At 36.0% G+C, this 18,129-nt stretch overlaps 1 protein-coding gene across 4 annotated transcripts in view; it reads left to right on the forward strand.

Annotated features, from left to right (window-relative positions):
- LOC105218365 (apoptosis-resistant E3 ubiquitin protein ligase 1) overlaps positions 1–14,384 on the forward strand; it is a 33,255-nt gene extending 18,871 nt beyond the window's left edge. For 3 of the 4 annotated variants that reach the window (XM_054226847.1, XM_011193905.3, XM_011193907.3), the window contains 8 exons: positions 9,921–10,870; positions 10,953–11,151; positions 11,385–11,521; positions 11,577–12,012; positions 12,083–12,372; positions 12,428–12,751; positions 12,814–13,076; positions 13,155–14,384. In XM_054226847.1, coding sequence (XP_054082822.1) covers positions 9,921–10,870; positions 10,953–11,151; positions 11,385–11,521; positions 11,577–12,012; positions 12,083–12,372; positions 12,428–12,751; positions 12,814–13,076; positions 13,155–13,257 — 2,702 coding nt within the window. In that variant the 3' untranslated portion in view covers positions 13,258–14,384. The remainder of the gene's footprint in view (positions 1–9,920; positions 10,871–10,952; positions 11,152–11,384; positions 11,522–11,576; positions 12,013–12,082; positions 12,373–12,427; positions 12,752–12,813; positions 13,077–13,154) is intronic. The other variant, XM_011193906.3, reaches the window with a different exon arrangement.
- Positions 14,385–18,129: the final 3,745 nt, after the last annotated feature.

An 18,129-nucleotide genomic window follows, 5' to 3' on the forward strand; every position in this document is an offset into this window, starting at 1 on the left:
AGCCATAAGCATTATGCAATTCATTGCATACTTTAGGGCCTACAAAATGGTTAACATGCAGGCATACATACAGTAAACGCTGCGTATGAATGAAAGATTTGCTGATTTCCATTCACAAGCGCACCTCGTGCTGTACGTATATATTTCACGTTATTTCGTTGCGAGTGAAGGGTTGCATTTGAAGAAGACAAAAAAAAACAAACGCTTTGCAGCAATTAAGGCGCTCAAGCTATGCAAATTCACACATACAGCGGTGTAATTCTCAGCTAGGTCGTACAATTCACTGCAGTTATACTCGTACCCATACAAATACAGTTACATCTGTTTGTTTCTCTGTGTTTTTAGTATTTTGGCTTTGGTTGACTTAACGTTACTCGTTTACCGCATGGCAGTCATTACGGCGTGGAATGCGATTTTCTGTTGCCACATAATGTTAATTTGGTTTTCAAATGGGAGATTTTTCCGCCTTGAAGTTCCTTCAACGAATCGAAATAAAAATTTTTGGGGGAGTCAGATATTTTTAAAAGTTGAATTGGGAAAAAAGTAATAATGATTTTATCGTACCCCGATGACTATATGATGACAAGTACCCAATTTGTATATGACATTTATTTTCTAGCTCATACTTATGCCAAATATAAACATACGAAGTGAGTTCAAAAAATAACGGGAATTTCTATTTTTGAAAAAAATACTTCTCAAAGTCGATTTTTAGGAAAGCATTTTACTCTTTCAACTATTCCTCGTATGATTATCTTTTATTTGGAGGCTTTGTCATCGTTACACCATTGTTTTTAGGCAAGAATTTACGTACAAGCAACGAAATGTGAGATCATTACAAACGAAAATCGCCCAGTAACAAATTATATCATACTTCAGGAGCTATACATCTACTATACATCTTCGAAAGGTCTTGACATAACCTACAAAATGGATATTGCGTTCAACAGTTATAGACATGTAAACATCGCGTTCACTAACACCGAAATTCGAACTATTTTAGAACTTTCCATTGTTAAAGGCAAATCCGCTCGAGGAACGTTCCCTGAAATTAATAGTGTTTTAGGGGATGATACTCTATCACTTCGAATGGTTTCGACGATTCAGAGCGGGTGAAAACGACACCATCGATAAGTCAGCCAATGGAAGACCTGTGACGACGAATCAAATCATTGAAAACATCGATTTAGACCGGCATGTGGCATCTCGCATGATATCGCCCAGGAGAGCGGAGAGAAAAAGCTTGATGTTTGGGTGCCGTATGATTTGACCCAAAAAAACCTTCTGGATCGAATGAACGCCAGCGATATGCTGCTGAAACGGAACGAACTCGTCCCATTTTTGAAGCAGATAGTGGCTGGCAACGAAAATTGGATCACATACGACAATATCATGCGAAAACGGTCGTGGTCGAAGGCCAGTGAAAACGGTGGCCAAGGCGGGATTGACGGCCAGGAAGGTTTTGCTGTGTGTTTGGTGGGATTGGAAGAGCATCATCCACTATGAGTTGCTCCCATATGGCCAGGCGCTGAATTCTACCATCTACTAGACCGCTTGAAACAGGCGATCGCCCAGAAGCGTCCAGAATTAGCCAACAGGAAGGGTGTAATGTTCCACCAGGATATCGCCAGACCACATACTTCGTTGATGACTCTTCAGAAGCTACAGGAGCTACAATGGGAGGTTTTATCGCATCCACCATGTAGCCCGGACATAGCGCCAAGTGATTACCACCTGTTCCTGTCCATGGCGAACGCCCTTGGTGGTGTAAAGTTGAACTCAAAAGAGGCTTGTGAAAAGGGGCTGTCTGAGTTCTTCGCAAGTAAGGAGGTGGGCTTCTACGAGGGTGGTATTATAAAGTTGTCGTCTAAATGGAAACAGATTACTGAACGAAACGTCGTATATTTTAACTAAATCCGATCAATGAACACTTTTCATAAAGCATTGAAGAAAGAGCAAAAACGCGGAAGGGAGATATTTGCCATATAAATTTTAACAAATTGGACTTCTTGCAATTTTAAATTTTAGAATTCCCGCCATTTTGTGAACACGCTTCGTATACTGTTCGGAATCAAAAGCATAGAATTGTCCTCAATAATGAGCATAGTTATAGTCTTAAAATTTCAAGTTTTAGAATTCCAGTAATTTTTTGAACACACCCCGTATACAGTTCGGTATCAGAAGCATATATTTTTCTCAATAATGAAGAGAATTATAGTCCCAGACCTTAAAATATTGTTTAACAGATTCTATGACTATGAAAGACATACCCTCTACACCTTCAACTGTGGTTTACCGTTACAATTACATAAAGTGGAATAAAAATGCAAACCGAAATCAAGAAAAGGAAAAAACGAAAAATATAAACTCATTATGTGAGAAGATAATAATCATTATTTGTCCTTTATTGACAATTGCCAAGAAAATGTATATTGTTGCTCAGAGGAAATCTGATGACAATGATGCAGTCATTTAATGCAATTCAATGCCAAAAATGGAGAGCAAACAATTCACATCTATATAAAAAAGATATTTGCAAGCATTGCAATGTTTTGTGATATTACATAATCTGATAGATGCACATACTCTCAGCATTATATGAGATTACAAAAGGGACAAATGCCACACTTTTTATTAAGAAATTTTAAAATTTTTTGGTGAGTACGTATTTTTGAACAACCTTACCATATTTTATCAGAATTTGTATTGAAGAAGGTATTTTTCTATATGAATCCCAAAAACTCATAAATACTCTTTAAGTCTTCAAAAATTAAATTCTACGGTTTCTTGTATGTCTAGAGCAAATTGCTCTTCTGGGAATTATTATTTCTTGTCGAACAGTTCACACATACTTTTGCATAAATGCTCATACATAAACAAATGCATATGTATGTATATATATAAATATTTATTATGCCAAAGTGTTGTATGTAAATTGCACTTGTCGGGCTATGATGTTATGATATACGCCTATTAAATATGCAAAATGCGCCACTTGTATGTCGGCGGCACTGCCCGCCTTACCTCTTCTGAATACTAGTGTTGACTTTGTATTTTTGGCCTCCATTGATATATATGTATGAATATACTAGCACATATGTATATGGAAATGTAAATATTTAATACTTGCATATGAATTTATTTTCATTTGAGGTGTTACTGAATAATTAGTGCAGCATTTTCCTCGCCTTTTGCTGTGAAGAAAATCATTGCAGTAAACTATAAATATTTTGCATTATTCATGTGATGAAAATCTATAAAAAATGCATCACTTTTCAATGGCAAAGGATATGAAGATAGCATTTATTTGACATCAAGCCAAGTATTTATAATCGGTGTCAGATGCAAAGCTGTAATGGACACGTTATCGTACTGTATCCTATAAGAAAACTTGGACCAGGAAATTTCTCAGTTGCGGCAATAACAATTAAAAATGGATCGAAGTCCATCGGCAGTAATAACTTGTCAAAAAGTTGTTTTCTTCTATGAGAACCCGGCTTTCAGGTCGTGTAAGGGCTTTAACTAATATAATCACTTTTAGTAACCGATGTCCTGTTGTCTCCATCAGAGGCACGGTAAACTATCCAGGACCATTTAACTGCCTCAAATATGTCTTAATAAACAGATGTTACCGGTACCACCATATCATATAGCTATAGAAAGCAATAGAAAAGTGCAGGAGTTGGTACGGTCAGGTGCTGTCATTTTACATCAAGGGCCCAGTAAACTACGCAGGTCCATTTAACTGTCTCAAATACATAAGTCTTAAAATACAGATGTACGCAGTAGCCAGTTATATAACTATGGAAAGTATTGAAAAAGTAGACGAGTTGGTCTGCAGTTTCCATCAGAGGCACAGTAAACTATCCAGAACCGTTTACTAGCCTCAAACGTGCTTTAAAACATAGGTGCTAGTTAAGCACCTGAAGGCTTGAAACAACATCAATACTACAACTTCACTTTTGGATGAGAGACCTCACTATATTAAGGGCGGAATCATCACTGGGCATTAACCCTGAATATATGTCCATAACTATACCATGTAAGATCCGTAGAACGTTAGAGTTTTTACTCTGCGAATAACTAAAATTCAGGCGATTGAGGAAACATAGTTTGATGAATGTTCTAAGGAACTCAAAACCTGGTTCAAATGCAGCTTGGACCTCAATATGAAGTATAGTAAGCTATTAACATCCGAGATTCGTGATTAGGATCCTATTTGACCCCCACTTTCAAAAAAAAGTAATCGAGTTTTAATACAGGAAATCTAACAAATATTTCAAAACAATCTACAAACTAATTACACTGTTCTTACAAAACACTTTCCTTATACGTAGAATACTCATCGAAATTGTCTATCTGCATTCTGCCAATCTTTCTATTTGCCCAGCAATCAAAGTGTGGCAATTTTATTGTTGTGCACTCAAGCAAAGACGCAAAATGGTAAATAAAAGCGAAAAAACGCAAATATTTAGCACACATACGTGTACGTATATAAATATTAACGTAAACGTGTTTGAATTGCTGTGGCGTTTCTTACGTCTTGTATCCTTTATGCCCGCCACCCACACACATCATTGTGTTGTGATAAGTAAATAAATATAGACAAGTGATTTGGTTTTGCATGCTTTCTTTCTTCTAACTTTCGTTTTACTGTTGTCATTTTCAAGCTCCGTATGTCATTGTATGAAAAATTACTTTCTTTGTTTGTATACAAAGGAAATCAATAAAAGGACTAAGGGGAAAAAGTAATCTATGTATAGATATGTATAAACGCAAACAAATACGTACATACATATATTTATTTAGGTTGTTAAAATGTATATATTTGTATACATTTTCATGTGTGTATGTATGCGCATATGTTTATGAAAGAATTTGAAAAACACTTTTTCGTACGTACGTGTGTGGTACTTTGTTTTTCCAACAATCCATCACTTAAGACTTAAGGGATATAACTCACAAAGTTTATACATACTGACATACATACATACATGCATATATATGTAGACTTATTCGCGTATCATTCATTCACTTATAAAGTATTGAACAGATAAATCAGACGACTTTGCGAGAATTCAAATATGCGTTCTTCTGCACTGTATGTCATGCCTTTCCCGGTGCTTTTGACCTCTTAATGATTTTAATATAGCAATTACCATTAATCAATATATACGAAGTGTGTTCAAAAAATAACGGGAATTAGCGTTTAAAAAACTTTTTTAATTCATCTACTCGACCGATTTCAATGAAATTCAGTATATAATATTTTCTTGAAACCTTGATGACACGGACGAAATATGGGTGAAATCGGTTCACAACCACGCCTACTTCCCATGTAACTCAATTTGGAATTCCATGTGATTCCTTTTTTCTTTATAATATACATATATGTACATTAGGAACCAATGAATATAGCGGAATAAAACGTTACATAAATACAGTATTTAAGCTGTGGCAACACTTGTGGAAAAATTGGCGAACTCGGACTATAAGTTTTCAATGCCAAGGATATCGAATATGAAGAACTCAATGCCTTAGTGTAATTTTTCACCGGTAAATCTCTCAGATATTTCAATTTACTTCAGAGAGAATATTTTTCTTCTAATAGTGCGCCTCTGTTCCAAAAATGTTTAAAATCGGGTCATAACTTCCCGTAGCTCCCATATACCTTATATACGAATTATCAATACGAACTGCGAAGGAAAGAGACAAGTGGCGCGCTCTCATCGATTTGGCTATAACCGGCTAAACGGTTCAACGCCAATCACAAACATAGTTTTGGAAATGCTGTACTTTGGTGGTGAAAATTTGTGAAATCAGTTCAGGAATTACCTAAGTCCTCGTATACTATGATCTTCGTTATTCTATTCGACTTTATGCCGTATATATGGGTCAAATTGTGTGTTATCTTAATAAAATTACATGAATAAATTGCGAGAGCATAACTTAGCCATTCCTTACTTGTTGGGATAATCTTTAGCTCTTTCGGCAATTTCTCGTATGCTTGTAAAACGTCCCTTAAAGTTTCACTTTATTTTTGAAAAATACAAAAAGTTACACGGTATCTTGTCTGGCGAATATCGTTATCATTATCGTATTATTCTTGTACTATTTATACTATTTTAGTGTTATTCTTCTTACACCAGAGTAATATACTGGTAGTAAAAAAATTATTAAATTCGGTAGAATTTGGATTACTCTTATCTTCACTATACCTAACATTTTTAATGATCTTATTTCAAAAGCATAATTTTACCTACTAACTAACCAATGAATAAATACTAAAAACAGAATCATTTGACTATCCCATTTATTTAGGACTTAATTTAATTCAATAAGCTACAATTTGCTTGTAATTAATTAATTACAAAAATTTTGTTCATGTAGGTATACCCACACACTCCTTTTATTCCAAATGCTCTAATGGCAAACTATTGCCTTTTTATACATTCTCGAGCAAATGAAACGAAAAATTAGCGGAAACGCTTCGTTTTTCTGTTGTATTTGTATTTTACCTGCTCATTTGCCTAAAAGTAGACTATTGCTCATTGAAAATTCAAGACACGCAAGTTGGCTATTATAACGACGAATATAATAACAACAAAAACTATGGTGGACCGGTAGTTGCTACTTCAGGGCAATTACAAACACAAGAGTGTATGGATGTATGTATGTATATGTACATGTAACAATAGTTTTTGCTATTATACTATATATTTATTTATTTGGGTATATTATTATATGTATGTTTGAAAAATGTTTCGCTGACACGACAGACATTTTATTTTCATATATTTATCGCCAAAAAAATACACACAATGCTTGTTTATATAAATGTTCGTAAAATTACTAAGCTTACAGATTTAAATACAAGCTTTCGTAATCAAAATGGACCAGGATTTTTATATGCGCAAAGAATTTCAAATCCGCATCATTTCCCAAAAAAATTAGATGCTCTGTTAGAGTTAAATTTCGCGTGATTACACATATAAGCTGAAACAGTCCTAAAAATACTTGGTATTAAATAGTGGCGGAGAGAGAGAGCTACATTTCATTTATAAACATGTCCCTTAGTTGTTTATGAATTCAGTTTCATATAGCTTTAAGTCGGTTGAGTCTTAAAAGCCAAGCCTGAAAACTGACCCCAATATACTTCGGTAGGAATTATATTATTATAGAATCTGTGAGTATCTTGAATTTGGAGCCCGTATGCTCTGATAGGTTGAGTGAATTTCTCTGCCAACTCTAATTAAATCAAAGAAAGCTTAATGTTCATCATTTTCTGAAGAAGAGCTTTAAAAGTATTTTTCAAAAGGACGCTGCAAAAGTAGACCGATAGGGACAGCAAACGACGCTATATAATTTCCCGCTCTTTTGATATTCTCTTCAGTAAGATTTACCGTTTCATCATGGAAAGATATACAATCCAATAATCAGTCGAAATTATTAAAATATACTACCGAAATTCGAAGTCAGTGGCATCTGCTTTAAGAGCGCTACGTCCAATTTATGTCCAATTTCATAATTGTCCTGTCAGATCAACAATTGAGCGTCCAGTGGAAAAATTTTAATCCACAGGTGTTTCCGTGTCTATGAGACAAAGAAGTATCCGTAGTGCCGAGAATATTGCTGCAGCTAGCGTACCAATTGAGCAAGATCGAAATGGGACGGCACATTCTCAAGCTTTGGACGTCTCTGTGACGTCGTTGTTGCGAACTTTGCGAAAAGATTTTGACTTACATACATCCATACAAGACCAAATTGATGCAAGAACTGAAGCCGCTAGACCACCAGAATCGTTTTATGTTCGTGAATAGGGCTGAACAAAAACTTGAAAATGATCGGATTTTCATCGAAAAATCATCTTCAGCGATGAGGCTCATTGGGTGAATGGCTTCGTCAATAAGCAAAAAATGCATTACAATCCACACGTATTCCATGAGTCTCCAATGCATTCCGAAAAAAATACGGTTTGGGGGATTTATGGTCCGGCGGCGTCATTAGGCCCTACTTCTTCCGTGATGATCATGACCGGCACGTTACTGTAAATGAGAATCGCTACCGCCCAATAAGAACCGAAAATATTTTTGGTCCGAATTGGATGGTATGGACTTGGACAATATGTGATTCCAAAAGGACGGCGCCAAAAGCCACTCAGCGAATGTCACAATCGATTTAATGAAAACCAAGTTTGGTGAACGTGTTATCTCAAGAAATGGCCCAGTAAATTGGTTGCCTCGGTCGTGTGATTTGACGCCGTTAGACTATTTCCTGTGGGGATACGTCAAGTCTATGGTCTATGCTAAGCTAGCCACGATTGATTATCTTCGTACGAATATCGAACGTGAAATTGCAGCATTTTATGCTTAAAAACCTTCGAAATTTGTGTTCAGCGTCTGGACTTCGACAAGAGTGCCCATAGTGACCATGCAAAAGAAATCGAGTTCCATACACACATAATGGCATCGAATGTACTTTCACAGAAATAAATAATTTCAATGATATCCCAAACCGTTTTTGTTTTAATTAAAACTTTTGTAGCGCTCTTATTGAAAAACCCTTTATATATTTTAAATATCCTACATATATTTTTTAATCCACGCAAAAGGGAGCTATGAGGTCATCAAAACACCCATTTAACTATTTATAATTTCTCTTACGAGGCACTTTCGACAATTTCGCCGTTTGCCTTTTGCATTAACACGCCACACACATACAAATGCGTTTACTGCATAACGCGCACCTCGACCTTGTCCTCGGTGACCATTGCAAAGTTTCACCTTTCGGCTTTTGGCCAAATACAAGAGAAGATCGGCGTCTGCGATAAAACGCGCCGCGACTTTTTTATTTTTACTTATAAGCAAATAAGTATACAATTACCTCACTTAGTTTTTATTACCTTACTCTCGGCTACTTTATACTCTCACTTCTTACTTGTACTAGTAGTATACATATATACAAGTCGAAAACGTTGACGGTAAATTTGAATTGGTAGCGGCATAAAAATAGCGGTATATTTCGTAGTTACTACTACGTCGTAAGTAAACAGCAAAAGCAAATTGATTGGCAATTGGGGAGGTTTTGGGAAATGTCACTGTCAATATTCAACGACAATTTTAGCACAATTTACTCATGCTAATTTGGCAAGTACTGCTTGTTGTTGTACGTATCAAGTGACATTTTATTTGCGACAGAATGGCAGCAGAAGGTTGTATAGTAGTGCTTTTATTTATTTTCATGACTCTGAAAATTGTTTTTGATTGATGGATGGCGCTGCTGATAAATTTTGAGTAAAGTTAGGCATAATTTTGAAATTAAACGGTAATAAAAAAGGCGTGAAAGTTTTATTGGGTAGGTGATATGTGCAATAAAAGTTGAATATTATAGCGATTATGGGAAAGGAACACAAATGGAAAGCGATTTGCATAAGCTGTGAATTTGCAAAATTACGCTGTCGTTAAGTGTTTTCAGCGTTTTCGGTTATAGCGTAGACTTCTTAGTGGGTCTTCGTGTCACTTAGCTAAGATATGTACTCTTGTTGTCAATCAGTAAGTGGAGGGTCGGGCCAAATTTAAGACATTTAGGATGACTGCTGCCAAAACTACATTCCAACAGAGAAACTAGGACTATTTACCACCATCAGATTGACTTATCTGCACTTTAAAGAAGAAACAAAGGACTCGGCCCTCATACCACGGACACTCTAGAAAACCAAGCATGCCTTCGTCACTTTTCTGGAGCGTCGGACCAAATTCAATATAAAGAGGGTAGCTGATGTCAAAACTAAATTGCTTCAGAGAAAATAGGACTATTTACAACTCTCTGATTGATTATTCTTGACTTTTGAGAAACTCACCTATCACGCTTCTTAGTGAACTTAGAAAACCTAACCTGTCTTCTCTCTCCTTTCTTTGCAGGCATATCCTCCTTGTCCAGTTGTGGTGATCCGGAGCGTCTACCCGAATTGCCACCAGGCGATGAACAACGCTTACAACGCGCCGCATTACATTTACAACAAAAACTCATTTTACGCGAATGGTTACGTGACCATCGCCTACAACATCACTATCAGCGTCTACTAACCGTCGAAGTAGCATCACTCGAAGATGTCTACTGGTTGGAGGATTCACGTGCAACTAAAATACTCGGCAAAGATTGGCAATTATGGTCGCAAGCACGACAAAATCTACCCACATCCAAGGCACAGCTGGATGCACTTAAAGCACAATTGTGGTCTACAGTTGTGAAATCGAGTCAACATCAAGATGCCTGGACATGGGGTGGCATGTTAGTGGTATCCGTTTCGGTGGCCGGTCTTGTCACATTGGCCGCCATGACACAGCCATCACTGGCGCCGGAAGCACGTCATTCCTTACTACAATATGTGACTGGCAAATATTTATTACCTGCCAATTGCAAAGTGCAATGGGACTGGAAGGATCCAGCGGCAGTCGGGGGCACTATGTGCTTTGTTGTGCGTTTTTTTCAACGTAACGGTCAGCCTTATCCCATCTGTGATACAGATCAGTTTTTTGTCGAAGTCACCGAAGGTACACGTAAGGTTGTCACAATTAGCGAGCTAGGCTCCTCAACAGATCCGAATAATGCGAATATCGCCGAAGTGAAATTCACTGTACGTACAGCGGGGCAGTATAAAATCTCGGTACTTATCGGTGCCAGTCACATTTCTGGTTCACCATTCACCAAAACATTTGTACCCGGACCGATTGATGCGCGTCGCTCGCGCTTCATACGTCCAGCCAGCACAGTGATATGTTGTGCCGGTACGCCGACAATGTTGCATATTGAACCGCGTGATGAATTCGGTAATGCTTGCAATTTCGATGAAAACGATGATCCAGTAAAGGTAAGTTTCCGAAAATGTAATAACCTAAAACAGGGTGTGGGCGTTGGAAACATTTTGTAATAAATCATTTTACTTCGTGCAGGGCTATCGTGTGGAGATTTTCGATTTGAATGGTGAACCCATTGAAAAACTACATCACGCCATCGCCTTCACCTATGACCGCGTGAATACACGTGTTGCCGTGACGGCGCTATTCCCGGAGCCAATATGTCTGCGTGCCGTCATAAGCTACCTTGAACAGAAGCTGCCAAACGGTGATTTTGACATCATCGTGCTGAGTGGTGAGTTCCTGTACACACTAACGGTGTTTTCACATATTTCGTTCTTCACATTCACATTTCGCACACGTGCGAATTACTTGCAAACACGGAAATAATATACTAAGATATACACTCAGGCGTATATACATAAATGCTTGTTGAACTTTTTAAAGGTCAAATTGTCGACACGCTTCGAATTAACCAAACTTTTTCTATTTATTTTCACTTCCAATACTCCTCGCACCTCCTAACAGGCAGTGACACTACGCTCGTGCATAAAAATATCGCCTCACGTAAACATAATATTTGCTATGAAGCCAAATTATTGAGCATCTACGGCGCACCAAAGAGTAAACCACGTAAAGTGCTCTGCTATGTCGGACCCAAACAAGTGAGTGTTTACAGTGGCATGTGCTCCGTGTGGCAGCGTCAATTTTCAAATGTAGAATTCGCTCATTTTTCAGGTTACCATCAAAGAGATGATACTCAAATTTATACCCAAACGCATTGCGACATTCCGGCTGTGCCCCTCGACTAAATTTCATTTTTTGCCCACAATGGCCACACAGCCGCATGGACCGGTGTTTATAATTGATGATGGCGCACAGCCGAAAATCGAATTAGCATCACGTGATCGTAATATCATTGCGGCAACCTTTACACACTTTTTACTAAAGAATATTGGTGGTTCGGAGACGTTTAAGGATAAACAGGACTTTTTCTACCATGAAGTGCGAAAATTTCATGCGAGCTACTATCATGAAAAGCTTGCTTTGAAAGTGAATCGGGAGAAGATACTAGAGAGCAGCATGAAAGCCACTAAAGGTTTCTCCGTATCGGACTGGTGTGGCAACTTTGAGGTTACGTTTCAGGGGGAGCAAGGTAAGTAATGTGCTTTCGTTTGTCAACCTCTAAAAACACAAACTTTTTTCTCTCTTTATCTTTCAATTAGGCATAGATTGGGGTGGCTTGCGACGTGAGTGGTTCGAATTGGTTTGCAGCGCACTGTTCGATCCACGTGGTGGTCTCTTCTGCACATTTCATGATAAACATCAGGCGCTGGTACATCCAAATCCTAATCGACCGTCACATCTCAAACTGAAACATTTCGAATTCGCCGGCAAGATTGTGGGTAAATGTCTGTATGAAAGCGCACTGGGCGGCACTTATCGGCAGTTGGTGCGAGCGCGTTTCACAAGATCATTTCTGGCGCAACTCATCGGTTTGCGTGTGCACTATAAGGTGAGTTTGCAGCATTTTAACTGAATTTCATGCAATTAACTCTCGCACATTGTAGTACTTCGAGCAGGACGATCCCGATTTGTATCTATCCAAAATCAAATATATTTTAGATACAGATTTAGATGCAACCGATTCATTAGAATTGTATTTCGTCGAAGAAGTCTACGATGCGAGTGGGCAATTGAGTAAAACCGTTGAGCTAACGCCAAATGGCTCAAAGGTGCGCGTATCGAATGCGACAAAGAATCAATATCTCGACGCTTTGGCGCAACAACGGCTCTGTAGTAATGTTAAAGAAGAAGTAGATGCATTTCTGAAGGGGCTAAATGGTATTATACCGGACAATTTACTAAGTATTTTCGATGAGAACGAATTAGAGGTGAGTTTGTATGAAAAAGCAATCTAGAGTAAGATTCAAAAATCGCTTTTAAACAATTACAGCTGCTAATGTGCGGCACCGGCGAGTACTCGATAGCCGACTTCAAGGCGCATCATATCATTAATGGGAATTCTGCTGAATTTCGACGTGTCTTGGCTTGGTTCTGGGCGGCTGTTAGCAACTTTAGTCAAACCGAAATGGCACGCTTGCTGCAATTCACTACAGGCTGTTCCCAATTGCCACCAGGCGGTTTTCAGGAATTGAATCCACAATTTCAAATAACTGCAGCGCCGACATTCGGTAATCTACCGACAGCGCACACGTGGTGAGTTGAAACAAATTTGATTAACTTCTTTCTTTTTGTAATTTTTTTTTATTTTTGTCACCTTTTTATATTTTAAAGCTTCAATCAGCTCTGCCTGCCCGACTACGAGAGTTACGAACAATTCGAGAAGGCACTTCTACTGGCTATAAGTGAGGGCAGTGAAGGTTTTGGTATGGTTTAAGCTCGCCTCTGTCATACTGTCCCCAATCAGTATCCGTTAGAGCTACATACAATATGTAACTAGTCAGATACTACATACATATACGTATGTATGTATGTATGTATGAAAGTAGTTGTTAAACACTTATCTAAATAATTGTGTTCCTTTAACGAATTGTTATAATAGACACACAATAAGTGTGGTGAATTCAAATGCGAATATGGTGTGTATTGATGTAATCAAAGCGCAAAAATTTATTTACCTTTCGAAATTCTTATTGAAATGCAATACATACATATATTTAGAGTAAATAAGTTAAATAAATAACTAGAAAAGCAATAAGTAATAAGAAAAGACCGATATCATCATCAAGTATTGTGATATTTGTAATTTAAAAAAATCAAGTGAATAGAAAATCCTAAAAATCCTACGAAAATTTCAACTGCATGCTAAAAAGCTAATGAAATTTTCACTGTTGAGTATTGCAGGTGAGAGTTTTGAAATAAAAAAATATTTATCAAAAGGTTCGTTTTTAAGTACAAAAACTAAGAATGTCAGACACACGGAACGTATTTATCAGAGAAAAAGCTAAAGCTATTGAGGAGAGAAAAAAAGAAGAAAGTTGCATATTTAATAGCAATCAAAATTAAATATCAATCAGCATGCGATTAAGGTTAAGCGCATAGTGTGGCGAAAAGCAAATTAGTAAAAAGAAAATAAAATGAAAATTTTGATTTGAAAAATTGTATTTTTTCTCTAAACATTCACAATTCGCTCCACCATGCGTTTAATCTTAGTCCATACATTGCTGTACGCTGAAAAAAATCCAAAAAATATTTTCCAAAATTCTAATTATTGTTTTGTTATATATTCTTATTATACTAGAAGCTTTTGTAAGGCTATTAATACAAAGTAATAGATGTAGCGAAATTATATAGAAATCCTGGATAATTTAACGATCGAATTAGTAATGATTTTTACATATATATAATTTCATATTTTAAGTTATTTAAGTAGTTGGTTACAATGTTGAATGCATTTGCGATAATGTGCGATTGTATTTATTATACATACATATGTAGTTGTTGCAAAATTAAATTATAGTGCGAAAAAAGTAAATAAAATCCACAAACTGAACTTAAATAAATGAAATATAATGAAAAGAAATGGCATTTTTTTCTTATTTTGTAAATTTAAATTTCCCTCGACAAAAAATGTCTGAAGAGCAAAAAATGTTTATTAGCTTATAGCGTTTTCTTTTCTCGATGAAAAAGTCGCCTCAATATATAAAAATATTATATAAATGGTCCATTAAACCCTGTAAAAAGTTTAGGTTTAGAATGTCTCCCTATCGTCAAAGGTAAGTATAGATTTTTTATAAATCTAAAAAATCAATGTGCGACTTAGGAAACACTCCCACGAGTTTATCAATATCGCTTCCTATAGTGCTTACGAATTAGATAATAAAGAAGGAAGGAAGGGTTAAGTTCGGGTGTAACGGAATATTTTATACTCTCCCATTTATTTGGCATAAAGGCCACTAGAATAACAAAATTCATCAAATAAAGTATATGAGGGCTGAGGTAATTCCTGAACCGATTTCACTCATTTTCACCAACAAGCTACAATATATCCAAGATTCTACGTTCACTTAATTTTGCTAAGATATCTAACATATTAACTGATATATTCGGAATAAAGCCTACCGTATTTTTGAAAACCTAAAACTCGATTTTAACAATTTTCGGTACAGAGACACACTATCAGAAGAAAATGATTCCCTCTGTATTACAATAAAATTACTGAGCGTTTTACCGATATTTTCGAAAAACAATTACACTTAGGAACTGAGTTCTTCATGTTCGATATGCGAGGCCTTCAAATGTTATAGTCCGATTTCGACAAGTGATGCCACAGCTCAAATACAGTATTTGTGCAAAGTTTTATTCCGCTATCTACATTGGTTCCTAATGTATATATTTTAAAGTGAATGAAGCAAATGGAATTCAAAATTTCCTTATATGGGAGTAACCATGGTTGAGAACCGATCGCCTTTCGTTTGTGTTATCAAGAAAATATTACTTACCGAATTTCATTGCAATCGGTCGAGTAGTTTCTGAGATATGGTGTAGACCCATTTTTATGGCGACTCCACACCCATTTTCCATTTTTTTAATCTTACTGAAGCTTCAATTGCCATTTCTTCCGTAAAATTTAATTTTTACGGTGTTTTTCCTTACTAAGTTAACGCACTTTTAGTAATTTTCAACATAACCTTTGTATGGGAGGTGGGCGTGCTTATTATCCGAATTTACCCATTTCATGGTGAGTAATGGGATACGTAAGGGACATGACTGCAGAAAGTTTGGCATTAGTAGTTTACGAGATATGTACAAAAAATCTTATTAGAGGGCGAGACACGCCCACTTTCCAAAAAAATATGCCCTTCCTAGTGCGATCATTTGTACCACATTATACTTTTATAACTTTATTTATTGCTTAATTATGACATTTTATATGTTTTCGGTGTTCACCACTATGTGGAGGTGGCAATGGTCCGTATATAACCCTATATATAACTCGTTTAGTTTTATGGCTTACAAACAACCGTTATGTGAACAATACAATAATACTCTCTTAGCAACTTTGTAGAAAGAGTGTATAAAAAGTTTGACAATTGGACTCTCCAAATCCATTAATGATTAAGGTTTGCAATTACCGTAATTTTTTGAACACCACACGTATATCTACAAATATACAGTCATGCTTGCAATAATTGAATTAATATGACACTAATCTATCCATCGAAATACTCCTCTCCTCTTCTCTTCTTAACGTCATATTCAAGATTTAATATATCACTAATCAATATTCTACTTGCATATTTTTCAAACAGAACTGTACATGAAAGTGCACAGTTAGAATATTTACTAGTGCCGATCTAACAAGATTTAGAAATCGCTAGAACTCCATCGTCTCAATATATTGATAGTATACATATGTCACTATCTCGGGTACAAAATGCTATGTACCCACATGTATGGCAGCGCAAGTGAGAGTTTTACGCGTGAGTCACAAATTAGGGTACAAAAAGGGGGCCAAATACATTTAGCACAATCAATAGCTATATTGTAGTATATTCACGGTATTTGTGTAAATCGAACATACATTGCCATTCAGTACAATTGACAAATTAAAAGAGAAACATTGTCAGTCAAGTTAAAATGCCTGAACATGCGCATAACTCTGCAAATAAAAAGTGTTATTTGCTAAACACGTGCGTATCTTTTATTCACTTCTAATTGAGTGATCAGTCATCGAGGGAGCGCAGCAGCTGGTATCATTATCACAACCTCCTTGAAAAAGTTCATTCGTGCTGTTATATATTATAATAATTAACATTATTATTGTTGTTGTTGTTGTCATAACGATTATGAAATAGTTAATTAATAAACGGAAGTGAAAAAGAAAGTGTTTGCAAACATTTTATGGCTGCTGCGACTGATGCTGCTCATACGAGTCACTCAGCAGATCATAACATTATGTGATCAACACTGTCACTTTTATTATTATTAAGGAAAACAAAAAAAAGTAACGCATTCAAAATAAACCACCAGGTGAAAAATGTTGGAAAAGTACATATTATCATATAATACTCGTATTTGAGATTGTCAAGCTTAACCTAAAACAACAAATGTTTGTATGTTTGTTTATTTTGATTTGGCGATTTAAGCAAAAAAAAAAAAAAACGAGCAAACACACTGGCCAACTTAATATGTGTTAGGTCATAACACTTGAAAGTAAAACCTGCACATAAATTAGGCGACCCAACTGTGGCAGCAAGTGAGTGAGTAGACTCAAAGAAAGGTTGCACATACACTAGTAGTTGTAAGTAGCTACTAATAGCCGAAAAATGCGGCTGCTTAGTGTTGCAGTTTATACAAGGTGCGGCGTTAGGTGGTTTTTAACAGACAATATTTTTTTTTTATTCAATTTTTGATTTTCCTCAAATTTTTGTAGATGACGAATTTAATTTTTTTTTAACAGCGGCACATATATAAAATGCTATTTGAATACTTTTTGACTATTTCAACTCGTGTTGTTTACTTTAAAATTTTTCGTAAAAATTTGCCCAAGTCAAATCTTGGAAAAAAAGTTAATTTCACTTTTTAAACACCCTTTCACGCCCTTCAATGGAACGCATAACTCAAATTATTTTTACATACAGAGGTGCAAAGATGTATGTATGTATGGATACGAACAGAAAACTCACGACGACAACACATTTTTTTTATTATATCTAAGGTGAGCGACTTTATACACATGTAATTATACTAAATACCCATAAAACAAATAAACGAAAAAAATATAAAGTAAAATAAAATAAAACCGACCTGTGTCAAAGAGAAAAACTTTGACTTTGTAGTAAAAGAAAATTTCACTTCAACTTCAAACAACATTTAAGCAAATAGTAATGTGTGTAAATGCAAATATGTTTTATATAAACATTTCAGTTGTATATTTGATGAAAATATTAAATTTAGTAAAAATTGTTAAACAACAAATTAGGACTTTTTTACTTATTACTAACAGCAAAACCACCAAATATGTATGCAAATATATTTGTGTCGATACAGTATATAGTGGTCGTGTGGCTAACTGTTTGGTCGTGTGTCAACTCATAGATAGAAGTATGCACAATATGTTTGATGCCACACTTGAATAGCTAACTATATGATCACGTTTCGTTTGCTAATGTTGTTGGAACAACATAAATATTTTTATTGAGAAGTGTTTACCATAAGAAATTGATGTGTGTATGTATAAGTCCATTTCTTACAATAACACGCAATTATGTATGTTACAGTTATATCAACAACGCTGAACTAATAT

The sequence above is a fragment of the Zeugodacus cucurbitae genome, chromosome 3 (assembly GCF_028554725.1).
Source record: "Zeugodacus cucurbitae isolate PBARC_wt_2022May chromosome 3, idZeuCucr1.2, whole genome shotgun sequence".
Lineage (NCBI taxonomy): Eukaryota > Metazoa > Arthropoda > Insecta > Diptera > Tephritidae > Zeugodacus > Zeugodacus cucurbitae.